At 36.0% G+C, this 21,819-nt stretch overlaps 1 protein-coding gene across 7 annotated transcripts in view; it reads right to left on the reverse strand.

The window, feature by feature from the left end:
* The window catches only part of LOC114362141 (diacylglycerol kinase theta), a 64,592-nt gene that overhangs the window by 23,463 nt on the left and 19,310 nt on the right, over window positions 1–21,819 (reverse strand). For all 7 annotated transcript variants that reach the window (XM_028317413.1, XM_028317412.1, XM_028317409.1 and 4 more), the window contains exon 2: window positions 1,667–1,746. In XM_028317413.1, the coding sequence (XP_028173214.1) occupies window positions 1,667–1,746 (80 nt within the window). The remainder of the gene's footprint in view (window positions 1–1,666; window positions 1,747–21,819) is intronic.

Consider the following 21,819-nt stretch of genomic DNA (forward strand, 5'->3'; position numbering starts at 1 on the left):
ATATTATCGAAAAGTAAGAAGAACTTTTAAAAGTTTTTATTCAAGTTGAATGGGTTAGTTAAAAATAACAAGGCTGTAATTTTTTTTCGAACAAATTACAATTCGAAAAAAAAAAATTGCAATTAAACTGAACACAGTACGAATGATAGGTGTTTTGATCAAACTAGAATGGTGAGTTTGTTTACGAAACATTTTGTTGTGTTTACATGAAAATTCCGGAAGCTCTACGTGCAGTATGATTCCGAGAAGATAATAAAATGTTAACGTTAGTTTTGAGGAAAATTCCGGTTTTGCACTTTGTACCAATCGCTCGAAAGATGCGTCATGCTGATATAAGTACGATGAAATGTAAAATTAGATAGGTGCTCAACCTCATACGGTGACGTTTACGTCGAAACGTGAACATCACGCGATACCCATGGGTTTTTAAAAATAGGCCAAATGAGTTAGGTACTTTTGTGGGTAATCGTCGCCCTTAACCACACTTGACGTAGCTGCGAGGGCTTTCAGAAGGCTTTAGAATAAAATTAGTTAATATTTAATTAACAGACTACACCTGTGACATATTTTCAGTAATTCGGTGTTTTCAGTTAGAAAAATATCGGATTTCAGTTTCACTTCAAGGTAGGTATTGATGACAACTTTGAAATTGAATAATCCATACCTAAAACTGAACTAAAAGCACTTAGCATTGTTAGTTAGTATTTAATTGGCCTCGTCAAGTGAAGTAAGCAGTCGCCCTTTGGAGTAATCGCGGTGTTGGCCACACAAAGCGCTCATTACAATATTGAAACGCGCGCCGGCACGCAACTAGGGTCACCATGACAGTATAATGTATGGGGTAGTTGAAAATTAACAAAACTAACTTGTACCCGCGACTTCGCCCGTGTAGATGGGGGTCTAATCTCAGAAATTAATATTTTTGTTACATCTAAGGATTAAGTTAATACAGTGTGAGTCACGTTAAAGTGTACATATGAAAATAGATGAAACTAGACCTATTTTTATCGACAAAAAAGAGGTCAAAAATTTTTTGAGATTTTTTTAAATTTTTTTATAGAATTTTTTTTCTTCCAATTACTTATTGTAAAGAAAACGTAATAACTTTTAAACTAAGCGGTATATCCTGATAAAATAAAAACAGTAATAATGCTAAATAACAGGCGATACTAAAAAAATACACAAAATACACAAAAAAGGCCAACAAATAATAAAAAATGATACTTTTTGAAAAAAATCTGCTTTTAAATTCGTGTTTTTTTTAGTTATTTGACAAATTTCTCCAAAAAATGCCCCTATAACAGGTTGTTTTTNCTAAACCGCGTAAGATAGATGAAGGGGGTAAAACGGGATCCTCGCGTACGAAGTCGCGGGCGGCCGCTAGTATTACTTAAAAGTTTAAAATTACCATAAGCAACAATTTTTAAAATTAACCTTCGAAGGAGTTCACCACATTTTTGACATTTTGAATGTGGTCTGGGTCTGAATACGAAAAGATTTTAAGAAAAGAAAGTATTCAATCCCGAAGGACTCTGTTTACCAGTGATCTGACGTGGGTCCAGGTCCAGTTTCAACGTTAAAGTGGTGGTTAAAGTGGTACTTATTTTCTACCACGAATTATTAAATAATAACACTTAATAGATATGGTATTAATAATGATAATTACCTTGATTAGGCTCGGCGCCACCCCGCAGCACGGCGTTACCACCTGCCCCACGCATCGCTCGTGAACTATAAAGTTGCACACTGCAAACAAAAACAATACATTATTAGCAAACTAGAAGTTTAAAAAGTTTACACAGTAAATTATTACATTGTTTCAGTCAAGGAGATGTAGTTTAGATGCATTGGAAGTTCGATTAACATGTCGCAAAACCGACTACTCGGATTCTAGAATAGAGTTCCTCTATGGTTGAGGATTCCGAGTGAGTCTCGCTTCCATCTTCGACTTGGGCCTCATCATCACTTTTCCACGTGAGGCTCGCTTCCACCTTCATCCTCATCATCACTTTTCATCAGGTGAGATACAGGCCAAGAGCTACCTTGTTGGGGATAAAAGAATACAGTGGAGACACCCCACTGCTCGATGGACCGACGACCTCAATAAAAAGTTGGCAGTTGCTGGATTAAAAAGGCGGGCGATAGTGCTTTGAGGCGGTTCTTTAGTCCTTGAATCACCAAGCATTAACTTACATATCTAATTTGGATGGCTTATACCTAATGATGCCGCAAAAGATTGGAGGTAAGAGACGCAAGATGATGATATACCGTCACAGGATGGAAAATCTAAATTTCCAAATAAAAATTGAACCATTAGCATTGCTATCAAACGGGGAAGTTGTAGAAATTGTAGACTGCACAAACACTGCCAACGAGGCACGAGCACACACGTAATTGCAGAGGCCGTTTTACACAACTATGGGGGTGGTTATTGTGTTTGTTGAGTCATTATTTCGAATGTAGAGCTGATGTTTTTTTATCTGAGATCGTTTTATGATATTATCGAAAAGTAAGAAGAACTTTTAAAAGTTTTTATTCAAGTTGAATGAGTTAGTTAAAAATAACAATACTGTTATTTTTTTTCGAACAAATTAATATTATTCGAAAAAAAAATTGCAATTAAACTGAAAAGAGTACGAATGATAGGTGTTTTGATCAAACTAGAATGGCGAGTTTGTTTACAAAACACTTTGTTGTGTTTACATGAAAATTCCGGAAGCTCTACGTGCAGTATGATTCCGAGAAGATAATAAAATGTTAACGTTAGTTTTGAGGAAAATTCCGGTTTTGCACTTTGTACCAATCGCTCGAAAGATGCGTCATGCTGATATAAGTACGATGAAATGTAAAATTAGATAGGTGCTCAACCTCATACGGTGACGTTTACGTCGAAACGTGAACATCACGCGATACCCATGGGTTTTTAAAAATAGGCCAAATGAGTTAGTTACTGTTGCGGGTAATCGTCGCCCTTAACCACACTTGACGTAGCTGCGAGGGCTTTCAGAAGGCTTTAGAATAAAATTAGTTAATATTTAATTTATCAGACTACAGCTGCGACATAGTTCAGAAATTCAGTATTTTCAGTTAGAAAAACATCGGATTTCAGTTTCACTTCAGGTTAGGTATTGATGACAACTTTAAAATTGAATAATCCATACCTAAAACTGAACTAAAAGCACTTAGCATTGTTAGTTAGTATTTAATTGGCCTCGTCAAGTGAAGTAAGCAGTCGCCCTTTGGAGTAATCGCGGTGTTGGCCACACAAAGCGCTCATTACAATATTGAAACGCGCGCCGGCACGCAACTAGGGTCACCATGACAGTTTAATGTATGGGGTAGTTCAAAATTAACAAAACTAACTTGTACCCGCGACTTCGCCCGTGTAGATGGGGGTTTAATCTCAGAAATCAATATTATAGTTACATCTAAGGATTAAGTTAATATAACTAATGTAGAGACAGTCATGTCTTTCGAAGAAAGCAAGCTAATAATAGCAAAGTCAAGTTGTTTTTACTAAAATTTGTTTTTCATCTAATCAAGCATACTCTAGGTCTAGACTAAAATAGAGTGATGCACATTACTTGACACTTAAAACTTGCTGCCTGCCTGCTTGAAATTGCCTTGTTTTGAAAAATTGTTAAAAGGAACAATATTTCAACTGTGTTATTGTCAGCTACAAAATATTTCTTTGATAGTTCCAGCAATATTCACCTGGTCACCTGGTGACCCTGGTCACTAGTTCCACATCTGTCAGGCAGGAGGGCACACGCGAACGCATAGGGGTGCCACTATAGTGGTAAAATGTTTTTAAAAACTAAATGCCTAATTCAATTATCATTTTTTTAGTTTTTCTCTATGAAAAATTGTTGACCGCAAAGGTTGTACTCCGAGACTACGTGCTACGAGACGTTACGAAGTTACAATATTACCTACTTATTTTTTTTACAGTAGTTATTTATTACTTTATGGACAAAAATACTACAGTAAGCTCTTGTTAATCGTAACATCCCACGGTAGATTAAGAATCGTCGATTATTGATTTCAGGCTATACTCGTAATATCGAAAGCGCGCCCACATGATGTTAATTATTGGCACATTAAAAATATACAATATTGTACTATCCTTTACTATTCTATCAAAATAAGACTTAGGTTGTACTATAAATATCCTTTACAATCATTTCAATATCCTACATATTGAAGGTGCTTTGATAGACGACGTTGTACCTACAGGGAAGTCAACACTCTACTTATGGGTTTTAAAGCATATTTTTGTACCACCCAATTTTGTGATAGGTACATAAATCAATGTGCCCTTTGTCCTAAAGCTGCGGTCATGGCACACGAGTGCGGTCGCTTCGTGCTGCAAACGATGTGTGCTTTGGCTGCTGGCAGTGGCATTGCTGCAATATTAATCTCTGACGCCGCACGCGAGCGCTGCAAGTTCAACTATCATGGCTCTACCATATGGTTACCATACCATGTGGATATGTGATCGCATCCTTGGACACAGTGGTCACGGTCAAGCAAATGATTAGAAATGTAGAGTCTAAATGAATCTGCATTCAAGAACAGGTTGTGATTAGTCCAAATATATTGAAATTAAACCAATCACAGGTTGTGCCTGTAGAATAGTAATTTGTAACTGCCTGTAACATAGGATTTAAGATGCTGTTAACCGAAAAATTTACTAATTCATAAAAACAATTAATAGTAATAAATTGGTAAAGAAATATATTGAGCTTAAGAAAATTAGATGCAGAAAGAGAGAGGAGTGAAAGTTTTATGGGAAACCCATAATTTCATACTTCTGATGGTAAAGCGACGCCCGTTAATACTACAGTCGGTTGTAAACTGAAATTCAAGCCTTGTGTTGAAACTAGTTTCGAATAGTTCAACTATTTAGTGTCCGTCCAAACCACATACAGGTGTTTTGGAAAAGCTCAATATATTCCCCTTTAATGACGATGGTATTTTATTAACTTATGACAGAAAGAAAGAGAATGGCTATTACATAAGTTTAGTTCTGTCGTCCATAGCCAACCCTGCTTCGGCTGGACTCGTGTGTAATTGCAAGCCTGCTGTGCCCTCGCGTACGGGCTCGATCTGTTCCCCCGTCAATTACTTAATTTGTACAGTTAGCTATAAGTGAACGTTATCGGTGCTTTATTACTTTCATATTTTATAGTGGCGTGTATTTAAAATGGGTAATACATAGAAAGATTTATTTACCTGAGAGTGCTACGACTTTTCTCTGCGACCTAATGTCAATTTATCTGTGTAAGATTTTCCTTGTGCACGAAAATGCTTCATGGATGTCTTAGAAGTAGTAAATTACGTACATACTTAAATTGCGTTTNTTGTTTTTATTACTTTGTATTATTCTCTATCGTATTATCTTTGTAAAACCAAAAATCGCATGTCTCTATCCCTATCACAACATTTGCTATGAGCGTTTGAACAAAGGCCTGCCACAACATTATACTCCGCTGCAGGTAGAGAAATTTTTAATTTTAACTAAAATGCTTATTTTACTTCGAAATCTTTTGTTTTTATTTGAAATTTAACTTGTCTTTATCTAAATTACAAATCTAGAGCCATTTTCAGTTTCGTTGTTAACGAAGCGTTGAATAGCGCGCCCGGAGAGGCTTAGTTCAAACGATCATTGCAAATGTTGTGATAGGGATAGAGACATGCGATTTTTGGTTTTATGAAGGTAATACGATAGAGAATAATACAAAGTAGTAAAAACCACCGATTATAGGGACATTTTTTGGAGAAATTTATCAAATAACCAAAAAAACACGAATTTAAAAGCATATTTTTTTCAAAAAGTATCATTTTTTATTATTTGTTGGCCTTTTTTGTGTATTTTATGTATTTTTTTAGTATCGCGTGTTATTTAGCATTATTACTGTTTTTATTTTATCAGGATATACCGCTTAGTTTAAAATTTATTACGTTTTCTTTACAATAAGTAATTGGAAGAAAAAAAATTCTATAAAAAATTAAAAAAAAATCTCAAAAATATTTTGACCTCTTTTTTGTCGATAAAAATAGGTCTAGTTTCATCTATTTTCATATGTACACTTTAACGTGACTCACACTGTATAACTAATGTAGAGACAGTCATGTCTTTCGAAGAACGCAAGCTAAAATATCACAATAGCAAAGTCAAGTTGTTTTTACTAAAATTAGTTTTTCATCAATCAAGCATACTCTAGGTCAGACTAAAATAAGAGTGATGCACTTAACACTTAAAACTAATTAGGTGCCTTATTTTGAAAAATTAAAAAGTAACAATGTTTCAACTGTTGGTTGTCAACTACAAAATATTTCTTTGATAGTAATCCAGCAAAATTCCGTCACCTGGTGACCCTGGTCACTAGTTCTACATCTGTCAAGCAGGAGGGCGCACGCGAACGCATAGGGGTGCTACTAAACGCCTAACTAAATTGTCATTTTTGTACTAGTGTAAGGAAATTAATTCAGTCTTTATATCACCTCTTTTTAGTTTTTCAGTAGTCATATTTCAACGAGTTTCTTGATCTCTATGAAAATTTGTTGACTGCAAAGTTTGTACTTAGAGACTACGTGCACAGCTACGTGCTACGAGACGTTACGAAGTTACAATATTACCTACCTACTTATTTTTATTATACAGAAGTTTTTGAGTAGGCGCTCACTGTTGATTTTTCGTCGGCCGATAGTTTAGTCGGGCAGTTAATCAGTATGGGCATGTATGGGAGTGCGCACACTACGCCGATTCGATTTGGCCGATTCTTCATACAATTTAAAATCGGGCACAACTATCGGCCAACTAAAAATCAACGGTGTGCGCGCCTACTTAAATTACTTTATGGACAAAAATACTACAGTAAGCTCCTGTTAATTGTAACATCCCACGTTAGATTAAGAATCGTCGATTATTGTTTTCAGGCTCTTAATATCGAAAGCGCGCCCACATGCACGTGACTGTTAATTATTATTGGTACATTAAAAATATACAATATTGTACTATCCTTTACTATTAAATAAATATTACTATCAAAATAAGACTCAAGGTTGTACTATAAATATCCCTTACAATCATTTTATTATTACATATTGAAGGTGCTTTGATAGACGACGTTGTACCTACAGGGAAGTCAACACTCTACTTATGGGTTTTAAAGCATATTTTTGTACCACCCAATTTTGTGATAGGTACTTATATCAATGTGCCCTTTGTCCTAAAGCTGCGGTCATGGCACACGAGTGCGGTCGCTTCGTGCTGCAAACGATGTGTGCTTTGGCTGCTGGCAGTGGCATTGCTGCAATATTAATCTCTGACGCCGCACGCGAACGCCGCAAGTTCAAGTATCATGGCTGTACCATATGGTTACCATACCATGTGGATATGTGATCGCACCCTTGGAAACAGTGGTCACGGTCAAGCAAATAATAAGAAATGTAGAGCCCTGTCTAAATGAATCTGCATTTAGGAACAGGTTGAGATTGGTCCAAACATTGAAATTAAACCAATCACAGGTTGTGCCTGAAGAATAGTAACCTGTAACTGCCTGTAACATAGGATTTAAGTTGTCGAAAAATGTCCTAATTCATAAAAAATATTTAATAGTAATAAATTGGTAAAGAAATACATTGAGCTTAAGAAAATTAGAGGCAATTTTGTCGCTAAAACCTTAAGGGGTGAAAGTTTTATGGGAATCCTAATACCTAATTTTCTATTCTATTTCATACTTTTGATGACAAATCGACGCCCGTTATCTACCACAGACTATTGTAAATTGAAATTCAAGTCTCGTGCTGAAACTAGTTTCGAATAGTTCAAGTATTCCACTGAATACAATTGGACACTTACAATGCACAAACAGTTGTTTTGTAAAAGCTCAATGTATTCCCCTTTAATGACGATGGTGTTTTATTAACTTATGAAAGAAAGAAAGATGACTATTACATAAGTTTAGTTCTGTCATGACAGCCAACCCTGCTTCGGCTGGACACTCGTGTGTAATTGCAAGCCTGCTGTGCCCTCGCGTACGGGCTCGATATGTTCCCCCGTCAATTACTTAATTTGTACAGTTAGCTATAAGTGAACGTTATCGATGCTTTATTACTTTCATATTTTATAGTGGCGTGTATTTAAAATGTGTAATACATAGAAAGATTTATTTACCTGAGAGTGTTACAAGATTTCTCTGCTAGCTAATGTCAATTTATCTGTGTAAGATTTTCCTTTTGCACGAAAATGCTTCATGGATATTTTAGAAGTAGTAAATTACGTACATACTAAAATTGCGTTTTTATACGGCGCGATGTGTTGATTTATATAAATAAAAACAAAAGACGATCGCATGGTTACTGAAAAAATCATTTTTTTTCTTTTTTCGAAAGTGTCAAAGCTTTTGGCCATCTACTCGATTTGTCCATCAAGAAGGTTTGATATCATACTGGCCACATAGAACAAAAGCCGCCGAGCGTTCGTTTGAATTGGGAACGTATCGTTTGCACGCTGAGCGGCAGCGGAGCGCAGTCCTCTGAAAGTCATCTGGGGGCGATCGATACGGGCGCGCATGGCACATCGGCGGCACGCGGCCGCACTGATCCAGATGAACCGCGGAGTCGACTTATCTGTTGAATTGCTCTACTAAGCTACGTTGGATACTTGAATATTAAAGTTACTGAATAGTTACCTACTCGGTTTATATCAAATAGATTTTAACCTAATTTGTGCATTGGGTGGTAGCGCAAGAGGTCTCGTGCTAGGTTCCCGTTCCCGAAAATATGCCAAGTTGATTCGCGTTTGGCTGAACAACAACACCCCCGGCTAACACCTTTTTCCTATTATTTTGCAACAGTAATACAACTACAGTTTTTCCGAGATTTCGATTCCAGACTCTTTGCGGTTATAATACAGTATAGTTATGTGAAATAAGTTAATGGAATATATTAAGTAACTAGCTGACCCGGCGAACTTCGTACCGCCTTAGCGTAGAGATTTTCTTAATATTTTTTTCCGTAAGAACCATCCTTGGACTTCCACAAACATTTTAAAAAAAGAATTATCGAAATCGGTTCAGCCGTTCACACGTGATGCCGTGACAACGCGAAACGGGTTTCATTTTTATATATATAGATAGATTTATTAAAGATTTAATTAGGAATTTGTTTTGAGTAGCCTTCGTGGACCAAAAAAAAAATTAACAATGCCAACTAGTCCATGTTATCCCGAAATGGTGGTAGAGCAAGCTATATTGGTACGTGTATAAGTGCCCCAAAAAGGGGCTATGTACCACTTAATAAAGAATTTGAATTTGAATGTTACACTTATATTTGGTTCATTCACAGGACTGTATCAATTGACTCAGACAATAATGAATAACCAAGGACCATCTCAATCGCGTAAACTTTATCTTGAAGGAAGAATATTTAAATATTATTTCAAAACAATTTGATTGATAGATTTTGAACCGAGTAAAGACATTCAATAAATCCAAAGACCGTCTAACCTCGCTAGAGCCATTAAATCATCGACAACTCTACGCACATCCTTAGCGCGACACAAAGCGCGCTATTTTTGCCGCCGTGTCAATATCGGCGTGTTTTTTTTATCGCGGAAGGGCACCGAGCCGGATGGGGATCAAGGAAACTAGTAGTGTACAGCATACGTCACGATATACACTCAGCATCAAATAAATCGCACCTCCCGCAACAAGCACTTCTCAAACGTATGCATCCCCACTTCCCACCAACATTGGTTCCATTTGAAAGCCTAGTTCTAAACTTCATTTCATTAAAGGAAAGGTTTTTACCCCAAAAATGTGTTTTTAGAAGGATCCAGAGTCACTTCTTCAAAAAATAGGTAGTTACGCTTGAGCCAACTTTTATGCCTATAAAACTGTTAATTGGGATTAATTACTATCCATCTGTTAAGAAGGACACGTAAGATCATTATTTGGTTTTATAACCACAAAAATTGGTCTCATTGATCCCAGAGGTGAGCCCAAAGTGAGGCCTTTTTTCAAGTCAATTTATGGTACCTGTTAATTGTTTAATAAAAAAAAATTATGTGTTTTTCTTTAAGTTTATTTATTTATTGGGCTTTCAAATAACTCCAATATTGTTGGGGCACCATGATTGTGTCAGAAGAAGATCTTTAAAGTTCGCGTCGCGGAAGGTGCGATTTATTTGATGTTGAGTATATTTAAATAGCCTCGGGGCGGGTCGCGTCAGACGCGCTAGCCCGCACGGCACCGACTTCCTTGGCTTGCCAATTTATTTGAAGAAATTTATAACTGGAAGTCGTTAGATAGGGAAGTACCCATCTACCTACATACTTGAAATGGAGAACATTGCCTTTAGCAACAGCATAAAAGTAATTTTTAAATTGAAATATACTACCTACCTACATGAATGAGATGAGACAGAATGAATCCTGTTTCCAACCATAAATACATTCACTATTCGACGACGCAACTTCGAAATTAATAATAAAATCATTCTTTAAAACTGTTAAAACCTTTGAATTTCTGCGCATACAAACAATGTTTTCAAATCATTTTAAAAGAGAAACCGTGAAATTCTTTTAATGAGCCTATTTAATGAAAAAATTAACAATGTATGTAGACTCTATTGACTACTACTAGCTTTTCCTCTCGGCTCCACTCATGTGGATTGTACTAATAAGCCGATAATTGTTCTTAATTTCAGGATAAACATCAGAGTAGTCAGTCATAGAAATAGAGTAATCTAGCTAGAAAAAAAAACAGCTCCTAAAAATAGTTTTCTTTTAATACTTCAAACCTGGCGATGAGAAATTTAAACAAGTAACTAGTTTAGTTTAATTTCTCCTTCAAAGCCATCGTTATAGCCAAAGTAAACAGTGCATGGTACTGAAATACGCCAAGGGCAATGACCCTAGGATCTTGGTGATCATGGCTGGAGTTCAGTATGTAAGGGATAGTACTCTGAAAATAAGGGCGTAGTTTGAAGGTAAACAAACTACCCACATCTTTGTCTGTATCGATTTTGGTGTTCGGATTCGGCGATGAGAAAAACTTAAGTTCTTCTTACCAAAATCAAAAATATGAATTAATTGTGGGTAACTTTCATACATTTCATATACATTATTTCACTCCTTCATTTAAATAACCTTCTGATCTATTAAAGAGAGCTTTTCTAGTGACAAATATCTGTGGTATTTTAAAAGGTCTTCCGTAGTAGGTAATTTACTAAACCAATAGGTTGTAATGAGGATCATTTCGATTTTTAGCTGTGAATGCAGATTTATAGGGCTAAGAAATCCTTAATACACAGTCCAAAAATTTTTGTTCTACGACAAAAATTGACGAAGNTCATTTTAAAAGAGAAACCGTAAAATTCTTTTAATGAGCCTATTTAATGAAAAATAATTAACAATGTATGTAGACTCTACATAATAATTGTATGTGGTATTGACTACTACTAGCTTTTCCTCACGGCTCCACTCATGTGGATTGTACTAATAAGCCGATAATTGTTCTTAATTTCAGGAAAACATCAGAGTAGTCAGTCATAGAAATAGAGTAATCTAGCTAGAAAAAAAAACAGCTCCTAAAATAGTTTTCTTTTAATACTTCAAACCTGGCGATGAAAAATTTAAACAAGTAACTAGTTTAGTTTAATTTCTCCTTCAAAGCCATCGTTATAGCCAAAGTAAACAGTGCATGGTACTGAAATACGCTAAGGGCAATGACCCTAGGATCTTGGTGATCATGGCTGAAGTTCAGTAGGTATGTAAGGGATAGTACTCTGAAAATAAGTGCGTAGTTTGAAGGTAAACAAACTACCCACATCTTTGTCTGTATCGATTTTGGTGTTTGGATTCGGCGATGAGAAAAACTTAAGTTCTTCTTACCAAAATCAAAAATATGAATTAATTATGGGTGCCCCATACGAACTTTCATACATTATTTCACTCCTTCATTTAAATAACCTTCTGATCTATTAAAGAGAGCTTTTCTAGTGACGAATATTGTATTAACTAAAAATAGTCTGTGGTATTTTAAAAGGTCTTCCGTAGTAGGTAATTTACTAAACCAATAAGTTGTAATTATAGTTTAGTCATTCGTGATGAAATTATAGAGTCGCATTTTTACTACAGCACACGTGAGATGTAGGATGGTGAGCAATAAGTTAGTACCTTCCTTCTTATTCGGAGATTATAAAGGATTACAACCTTGGTGGTTAGTACAAATCAGGCAAATTCTTTCAGGTTTAATCCTAAACTAAATTCTAAGGTAGATCACGCGAACATAGTCCATAACTCCATAATTATTGTATTTGCAACTTATCAAATAATAGAGTCGACAAAAGGCGAATGGTGAAGATGTTGAACTGGTAGACTTGAAATCCGAGGAACCTGGTTCGGACCCCGTCGACCCTCGACTATTGTGGTGAACCCAATCGTAAACACATTCTATACTAATATTATAAATGCGAAAGTAACTGTCTGTCAGTCTGTCTTGCTTTCACGCCTTAACCACTGAAACGATTTTGATATTTAGTATAGAGATAGTTTGAGTCCCGGGAAAGGACATAGGATAGTTTTTATCCCGGTTTTTGAAACAGGGACTCGCGCGACGAAGTTTTTCTGTGACAGACAAAAATCCACGCGGGCGAAGCCGCGAGCGGAAAGCTAGTATTTAATACGAGGAGTTAAAGGAACTATTAGTAACTAGCTGACCCGGCGAACTTTGTTCCGCCTTAATGGCAATAAATAAGCAGACTTTTTTTTTAATTTTGAACGGGATAAAAAGTATCCTATGTCCTTCTNCTACAACAGTACTGATCCTCATTATAGTTTAGTCTTTCGTGATGAAATTGTAGAGTCGCACTTTTACTAGAGTACACGTGAGATGTAGGAGGGTGAGCAATAAGTTGGTACCTTCCTTCTTATTCGGAGATTATAAAGCATACAACGGAGATTATAAAGGTGGAAAGTACAAATCAGGCAAATTCTTTCAGAAATTCTAGGATGGATCACGTGAACTTAGCCCATAACTCCATAATGTGTGATGACAGTGTAGTGTTGTTGTTGTTGTTGTAAATAAATAAATACTGATATAAATAAATAAAAATAAATAATTTTTGTATTTTGCACCTTATCAAATAATAGAGTCGACAATAGATTGGTGAAGATGTTGAACGAGCCGACTCGAGATCCGAGGAACGCTGGTTCGGATCCCTCGACTATTGTGGTGAACCCAATCGTAAACACATGCATATGTAGCATAATACAAGGAGTTAAAGGGACTATTAGTAATTTGTGCAATACGAAAGTACTAATTCTTAAAAAAAAACTTTTTTAATATAATGCAGATTAAAATTAACTGAGCAATAGCTAGCGTATAACAGATTGTTGGCAAGCGAGCATTAGTTCCGGTGGCGCCCGCACAATGGCGCCGCGAATAGACGCGGGGTATTAATACCGCGTGCGCACGCGCCACTTTGCCTCCTTATTTGAGTTGAACTTGGGTAGCCTTATTTGGGCACTTTCCGTTTTTTATTTCCCTTTCGGCCGCCATGGCAACTAAGCTTCGCAACCGGTTGTGAAATAGATTATGGTTCCTTTAAGATTAATTAAGACTATTCTGTGAGCCTTCGAAACAAAGTGTAAATATCGTGAAAAGCTCTACCTTATGAACGAAATTTTCAATCGTGGCTGCTAATATTTAGAGAAATAACGATGGAACAATAATTATGTTTACTTCTGTAAGGCTTCAGTCTTGTCAAGCATCATGATTTACCATTGCATTACCTAATGAATTTAGCATCACTTTCCAGTCAATGTTTTTATTATGTCTTTGACTCATTTATTATTAGAATCTGAACGATACCGAACAATCTCTGTCCCTAGAGTACAAGTTATTTGTAGCTACTTCTAGTCTAAGCAACAGATAAACACAACCGATTGAATGGGTGCACGGGACAATAAATAGTCTAATGAATCGCGCGTCGCGAATAGCTGCGTGTACGCACTGCATACTTAGAGCCGTAGTAAAGCCGAACAATAACCTATCATAAATGTAACTCACATGGTCGTAATAATAATAGCGGTGCCCGTAGCTTAACTTACAAGAGATACGAGAGGTTCTTAGTAGGAATCAATTTTGACTCTTATTTTATTTAATTTCTATTGAGTTCAAGATTTGATTCGACTCGACTTTCGAAAGTTGGTTAGATGTGTGAAACGGACATTCATTATTTATCACTATTTTGTACCACATTTACCGCAATAAAGAAATTCTATTCTATTCTAAAGAAAGAAATATAATTTATGTAGGTATAGGTATTACCATAAAATTGGGATATCATTCGGATTTTCATAAATCAAATGGACTTTAAAATATACAATGAATGAAACAAATATTGAACACCACATAGCCACGGTGTATCTATTCTATGGATTCTATGTTAAAGTAGCCCGTGACCGTTTGTTTCGAAATGAAAACTTCATGAACACGGAAAAAGTTGCGCAAACATACACAAAAGAAGGAAAACCGCACGACGCATGCCGCCTGTGCCTGTAGGCCTTTGAAATTGCACCAAAAATATATCCGTTTTATCACACTGGACTGAACTGGATAATAGTAGGTAACTTAGTACGATAATACAATACCATCAAGTTATTTATAGCATGCCACCATGCTTTTAAATTAATTAGTTATTTTATACACATTATTATTTCAATAACAAATTAAATTAGGAGTATATAATACTTTTAATTAGGTACTCATAAAATATGTGTTTTGTTAATAACTTGTAGTTTCTGAGATTTCAGTCGGTGACCTTTCGCTTTTATAAATATAGATTAAAAAGAGTTAACTAAGTATTTTTGATTTGTTTATTTAAGATTTAACTAGTGAATATTCAATTGTGTTTTAAAATTAAACACGATGAAGCAAGCATAAGGCGATTGTTTAAAATTACAGCCGCAAAGCAATTAAAAGTGTATTTCCGAGCGGAAAAAATAGAAACACGTGCGCGAAGTGTGCATGTTTCGTTTTTGGGAAGTGGGCGTTAAAAATAGCGCATTGTCTTATTAAATGGCCGCGTCACCTGTTGTGGCGAGGGCTTCATTAAACTTCGCCCGTGGCTTCGCTCGTATGGTTTCAGTTAAAAATACTACGAAGTTACTTTTTTCAAGCGACAAAAAGTAAAAACCACGTAAACTGGTAGACCATTCGTACAAAAAACATTTTGTATTATGTAAACACGACGAAAAACACTACGCTTTTGAAATCGCTCGAAAACTATTGAATACCCTTTCAGCATATAAAGCCTTCGGCAATGCGTCTGTGAAGCTTTTATTTTTATCTTATGAACTTTCGAAATCAAAGTGATATACCGACAGTGACTTGCAGTTACATTCTATTCATTGCGTTTATCATAAAAACAATAATATCTAAAATACCGCTTACATTGTGATGTGTATTCTTTTCTTTTCTTGTTACTTGGTATAAAATAAAGTAAATCTTTACCAATTACCTTTATTGTAGCACTGAAAACCGGGTTAGTTTTCATGTAAAATATTTTTTAAAGCTACTGAAAACGAATTTTTCAGCAAATAGGTAGTCAGTTAACTAAGTTCGCGGACTGGTATATAACGCCTTACCCTTTTGCCATACAAAATCTTTGGGAGAGTCGCATTTTGAGATCTCATAAAAAATATGTCAATAGACAATTTGACATCATTCCCACTTAATTGAAAACTTCATTAATTTTAAATTACCTGTAAATTACGATTTTTGCTCGCATTGTAATTGAAAAAAGTAGTTTAATGAGGGTTTTCGCGATTGAAAAATCCGCCAGATGGCAATACGTAGACGGGAGGTCCAAATGCTGCATGATTGGTTATTTTTGACATGACATTGACAGGTCAGGACATGTCAAAATCCACCAATCATGCAGCATTTGGACCTCCCGTCTACGTATTGCCATCTGGCGGATTTTTCAATCGCGAAAACCCTAATTGAGTTGACATAATTAAACGTCATTTGCTTGTAGTGCCATACAAAATCTATGGGAGTTTCGTTATGTCAGTTTTAAAAAGTACGTCAAATGACATGACATGTCTTGACTAATGTTGTCAACTACCTACAGTCCATTACAAAGTTGTATTGTATTGTATTGTATTGTACCACTGCAGTCACCTGTTGCGGTGTCGGCGTGCATCGATTATGAGGCTCGTATCGCGATCTACTTCTACCTCGTCAGCCATTACGGAATCGGACAGCGTTCTCAATGCCCACGCTACGATATCAACTTCGTTGCGGAGCGATGTGTATTGTAGATAACGTTAAAGAGCTACTATTTAGTATTATTCTTCTTTGAATGGGTTGGCTCTTGCTTACAATCTCAATAGTGTAGATTATTGTCTCCATGAGCTAATTTTAGTTAATCAGAGTTTTGCATATAAATAACATTAATTAATTATCAATTTTCATTCGATAAACTCTTTTATTTGTTCGAATTCAAAACAAATGCTAAATTATAGCTGCAGTTTGTATTTTGAATCAATAGAACTTTAATTTACGTACGAATACCACGGTAATAATTTAATATCATATTACCTACCGTGCGAATACGCTCAAGTCGCAAAGTTGCAAGAAATTCGTGCAAACACGAATAAGAGTTGTAGTTAATGCTTCTAAAACACACCTTCTAGTACTTATTTGTCTTAAAAATCATGATAAGGTCTACCTACGATTTAAGTACATATTTTCGTCACACTCCAGCCGTAGATTAATACGAAATTGAGTTTAGTCTATTTATGACATTAAAAAGCTCGTCTTGAACAAACTCTATCATTTTGCGACTAGAGTTTACGTAGTAAAATACTTGACGATATGAAAGATCACGGAAATATTGCATCACTTGAAGAAAAGATAAAACATCTTCTAAAGATTTAATAACCCTACATTCCGATAGAACATTTATTTATATTTTGGAAAAATCTCGTAAGTTGTGACGACTTTGGAGTACTACTGCCAGTAGTCTATTGGCTATATTGAGCATCCGGAAATAACGTATTACTACACCACGTCACGCACGCATGACTAATTCTGTTTATACCACGTGCTTGCAGCATCGGCCATATGTCGCTGCTTTAGCGGCCTACATGTGAACAATGAAGCTGTGTCTTGGCAGAAAAAAAATAAAAGCCGTTCCGTCCGAAAATGATTATTTTTCAGAGGCGAGTGGCGCGGCCTTCGGCGGGGGGCGCGGGGCGCGGGCGGCGCGGCGGGAGGTCGGCATTGACGTCACGCGCGCGGGCCAATGGGCGCGCGCCCGCGTCGGCCGCGGGTGGGTCTGTCCCGGCGGGACGCTTGCATGTTGTTTACTTGATTAGCCGTTACTCGGTATTAAGGCAATAAATATCGCCACGGTGACACTTGGCGTTCGCGAACGCTAAACAGGTATTTGCGCTCGGTCCTGTTTAATTAGCGTAATATTGTTTTAGGTACGATTACTCAAACTCCACCATATTTCGCTACTATTGACGTGTAAGCTAAATTAATGAAGGACTTTGGTAGGTAACACAAAATAGCTATTTGAGTCGGCAATGTTTTATAACTATGAATATCAAATAAGACAGGAGATACATATACCATGCTCAATATGTAAACCAAAAGCTAAGCTAATGACTGGTTATAACCATGAGAACAACAAATATTTAAAAAATCACGATGAACTTTTACATTTGGTTAAAAGTCATTATGTAATTGAAAATGAATCCTTTGTGGTGGTGATCTTCAGAATATGGAATGTTCTCAGGATATGTTATGGGTTACATAAACTGCTATAATAATTAGTATTATGTGGTAGATAAGGTCAAACGTGTGCCATAAGATTTGAGTCCCATCTGCGAGCCTCATTAGCAGCGTGTTCCAAAAGAAGCGCGCCATAATTATGACGAAGCTTCTGTATTTTTTCTCTTTTAGCATTTATGTCGGGTATGGAAAAGGGACAGTTTGCAAGTTGCATCCAATTCTATAGCGAATCTCACATTGTCTAGAACTTCTAGAAAACTTTGATGTAACCGATGACACAGAAAGACAATCGGAATACTATTGTAGAGTCCGAGATGTTAAATATATTGTTTTATGCAATATTAGATTGAAATACGAAAGTGGTCACCCACTTGAAACCATTTTATTACTTAACTAGCTTTTGCCCGCGACTTCACCCGCGTGAAATTTAGTTTGTCACAGATCGTCATAAATTATAGCCTATATGTTATTCTGGGTTATAAACAATAATACTGTAAAGTTTCATCAAAATCCGTTCAGTTCAGTTTATGCGTGAAAGAGTAACAAACATCCAGACATCCAAAATTCCAAACTTTCGCATTTATAATATTAGTAGGATAGTAGGATTAACAATTTAACTTGGTTACAATAATATTGTAATGCCAATTATGAGACATGTAGAGGCTCTTTTAGAGCAAAATATTTGACTATTTGTAAGTAGGTACTATTTTACTAGTCTATCTATACGAACAAAAAAAAAGACTTTTACTTTAATTCTATAATATGTCGATAGTTAGATACATGCTTAGGACCACAAACTGCAATGGAATCTATTACCTACTTTGCTAAAGTCGATGGTGTGTTAAAAAATCATCAAAGGCAACAATCATTCGAAGGTTGTCTGATCCAATAAGCACATTGATTGTTTATGTTGATGATGTTCCATTTAAATAGGGCCATCTGTAATGCTCTTAATCTATTCTCATCCAATCCTACTTTTTATGTTTGAAGTGGGTCAATACTCAAAGTGCTTCCTAAAATAGTGCGTCCGGGAACAAATCGAGACAATAGCAAGGGGATCGTTTAGGCACAGATCAAAGCGACATCTGCCGTGGTCTAGATAAACAACGCTTGGGCTGTCAGGTGCAGAGGCTGGGCTGACTGTGACGCAGGAGTGACGTCATTGGTGGTGCTTTACACTCAATGTGAGTTACAGAGAAATATTTAATTGTTGCACTTAGAACTTTTTGAGTTTTGTTAACCCCTCGTGCTAAGCCAAATATGCTTCACTAAAATTAATTCCTAAGATGGACCTTACAAATGGACAACGACGAACTTTCTATCGACGCATTCTGAAAACTAACTGTGGTATGGTATGGTAGACTGCTATTAAAAATTCAATCTCTACATTCCAGTAAACACTAATAAGCAACTATGTCTAAATTGCCTATTGATACAATTCATATTTGCTGCACCATTATATTATCAGTAGGTACTCATTATTCAAAATATTAATTGTCCGCTATAAAATGCTTACGAATCCATATCTCCAACAAGAGCGCTTATGAAGTTCTGACAATACTCAATTTCTATCCAGTAGGCCTAAGATGCGCGCCGTGATAACTTTTATCGATGTCTTGTATGGGGAAAATCGATAAAATGGCGTTATAACCGCTTATCGCGGCGCGCATCTTAGGCCTACAGAGCGGAACCTTATCTATTGTGTCAGTTTCATTTGGTCGGAAGCCGGTTCAAACGGGGTTAACCGGGGCACATGCATCTAAGACCGGGTGCACGGCGCATGCGCCGCGGATGACGTCAGCCGTGCGCTGGAGCGACCCGGTCACGGCGCCCGGTGCCCTATCTTAGGGGATAGACCGTCGATGGCACGGGAAATGCCTTTGTGTTGAAAAATAGCACCTATTTATAGGTACGTTAGATGTAGAATAGAATAGTATTTATTTATTGTTTTTTCTGTGTACAGTATGCAGCTGTTTGATGTACCGTTGTCAGTACTTAACTCGGGTTTTAAACCTTAAGCTTAGAACTGAGATTAGCTAAAGATATAGACGTAAAGGGGTTCTTATCCCAAATGAAAGAAAAATTCCGAATCCGTGGGTTATCATCATGGCATGAAACAATGAGATAGGTTCATTATCATATCACAGATGATCATTAATGAACTACTTAACCTACTTAATTTATTACTATTTAACAAATTCCTACGATAACTCAAATGATTATCACTTTTACAGAACTCCCGCTTGAAACTGATTACAATCAGTTGGTTCACCAAAATCTATTTTAAATCGCATGAATGCCAAGTATTCTAAAATCACGATCGTTACCTATACCATTGTTCAAGTGGTTAATAGAAAACAAAAGAATAAAATAGCAGCCCTAACCAAAGTTAAAGAAAAGTACCTAAAATAAAATAAACCAAAATACTTGACAGTGTTGCGTTCAAGTTATCTTTTGCCATCGCGGAAGTCGGATAAAAATAGGGCAAACTGAATGCATCTCAATATAATCAGATCTCTCAGCGCGCATGCCCGTGACGTCATCCGTGACACGATCATGGCGGCCGATACGCTGACTGTGCATCGATGACAGCTTGCGATTAATACGATGCTTTTGTTCGTCAAACTAATATTCGATTTGAAAATCGTGCAAGATAATTTAAAAAACTAATTATTTACAAATTAAGTATCTAAAAAGGTTCATAAACAGAAGATAAAAGAAACATCCATCCAATTGATAAAAGCTCGAGTATTTATTTTTAACACCTTCGCTGCCAGCCTAAAAATGGCACTGTTCCGTTCGGGCCATGGGGGACAATGATGGGCGACACTTTAACTTACCGTTCGGGCCGCGTCGGACAATGATGACCGCGAGTCAGACCTATGTTTAAACCTCTGTATTGAGCCGATGGACAGCATTTCTTCAATAATTCTCATATAAGCTGACCCGCGCGGCTCCTAAGATTCGTGTACGTCACTTGGTTCTCAGGTAAAGCTCGAACTTAGAAAAAAAAATGTGGATAACGGTAGCGCAATATAACATGGTAATTATACAATGCATTTTTGCAAATTTATCAACTTTTTAGCAAGATAATAACGGTTTATTAATTAAAACATATCGTTTACTTATTTTATATAATTTATTATATGCAGGACAATAAAAAAAAATCACTTTCATTGTTGAACAACCACTTTGTATGAAGGGTTGGTACAGGTACTAAGTTCTTTGTACAGCTACAAAACTTATGCCATTTAAAACCTTATTAGTGGCATAAATTATTGTACTTATTAGATGCTTACACCTAGCAGGATTGTCGAGAAAAATAGATTTGTAATGTATGAAAAAAAATTTTTTCTCTTATCGATACTCTATTCTAGAACTTTTTTTATTATTCATGTAGGTCAAATTATTAGCATGTTAAATCAACTATGTCATTATAATTATTTTTAATTTTAAGTATATTTTTAAATATTATTTGTAGATATACTGACAATTCAATATTGTTTTGAAAAAAGAACCGATCGAAAGTGACACTACAGTGATGGATGAAAAATTCTAAATACAGTCAAACAATTTCTAAAACGTCAAGTCGCAAAAATTGGATTAATAACCCAGTTGTTAGTAGCACCTTCCTGTAAATTTCATAATTATATGGCTGTCCAACGAGGCAAAAATGGGAACTAATAGTTCAGTATTCATAGTAGCGCCTTCCTGACAATGCCATAGCTGGGACGGCTCAGTTTTGGACAACTTTTGTACGAATTATTGATAAATTCAATTTTTTTAATAAAATTTAAACCTTTTTTAATTAAAACAATTTGAAAAAAATCACTTTTAGCGTTCCTTTTACGGTATCATCGATTTATTTATTATTATTTTTAATCACTATTTGAGACTTATCCTGCTAGTTTCGTTTCTCATTTTATACCTTATATTATTCCTATTTATGCGTAATATAATATATCAAAAACCTACCAATGTACAACTCTTTATTTTTTTG

Source organism: Ostrinia furnacalis, unplaced genomic scaffold (assembly GCF_004193835.3).
Source record: "Ostrinia furnacalis isolate ACB-3 unplaced genomic scaffold, ASM419383v2 OfSCF6232, whole genome shotgun sequence".
Taxonomy (NCBI): Eukaryota; Metazoa; Arthropoda; class Insecta; order Lepidoptera; family Crambidae; genus Ostrinia; species Ostrinia furnacalis.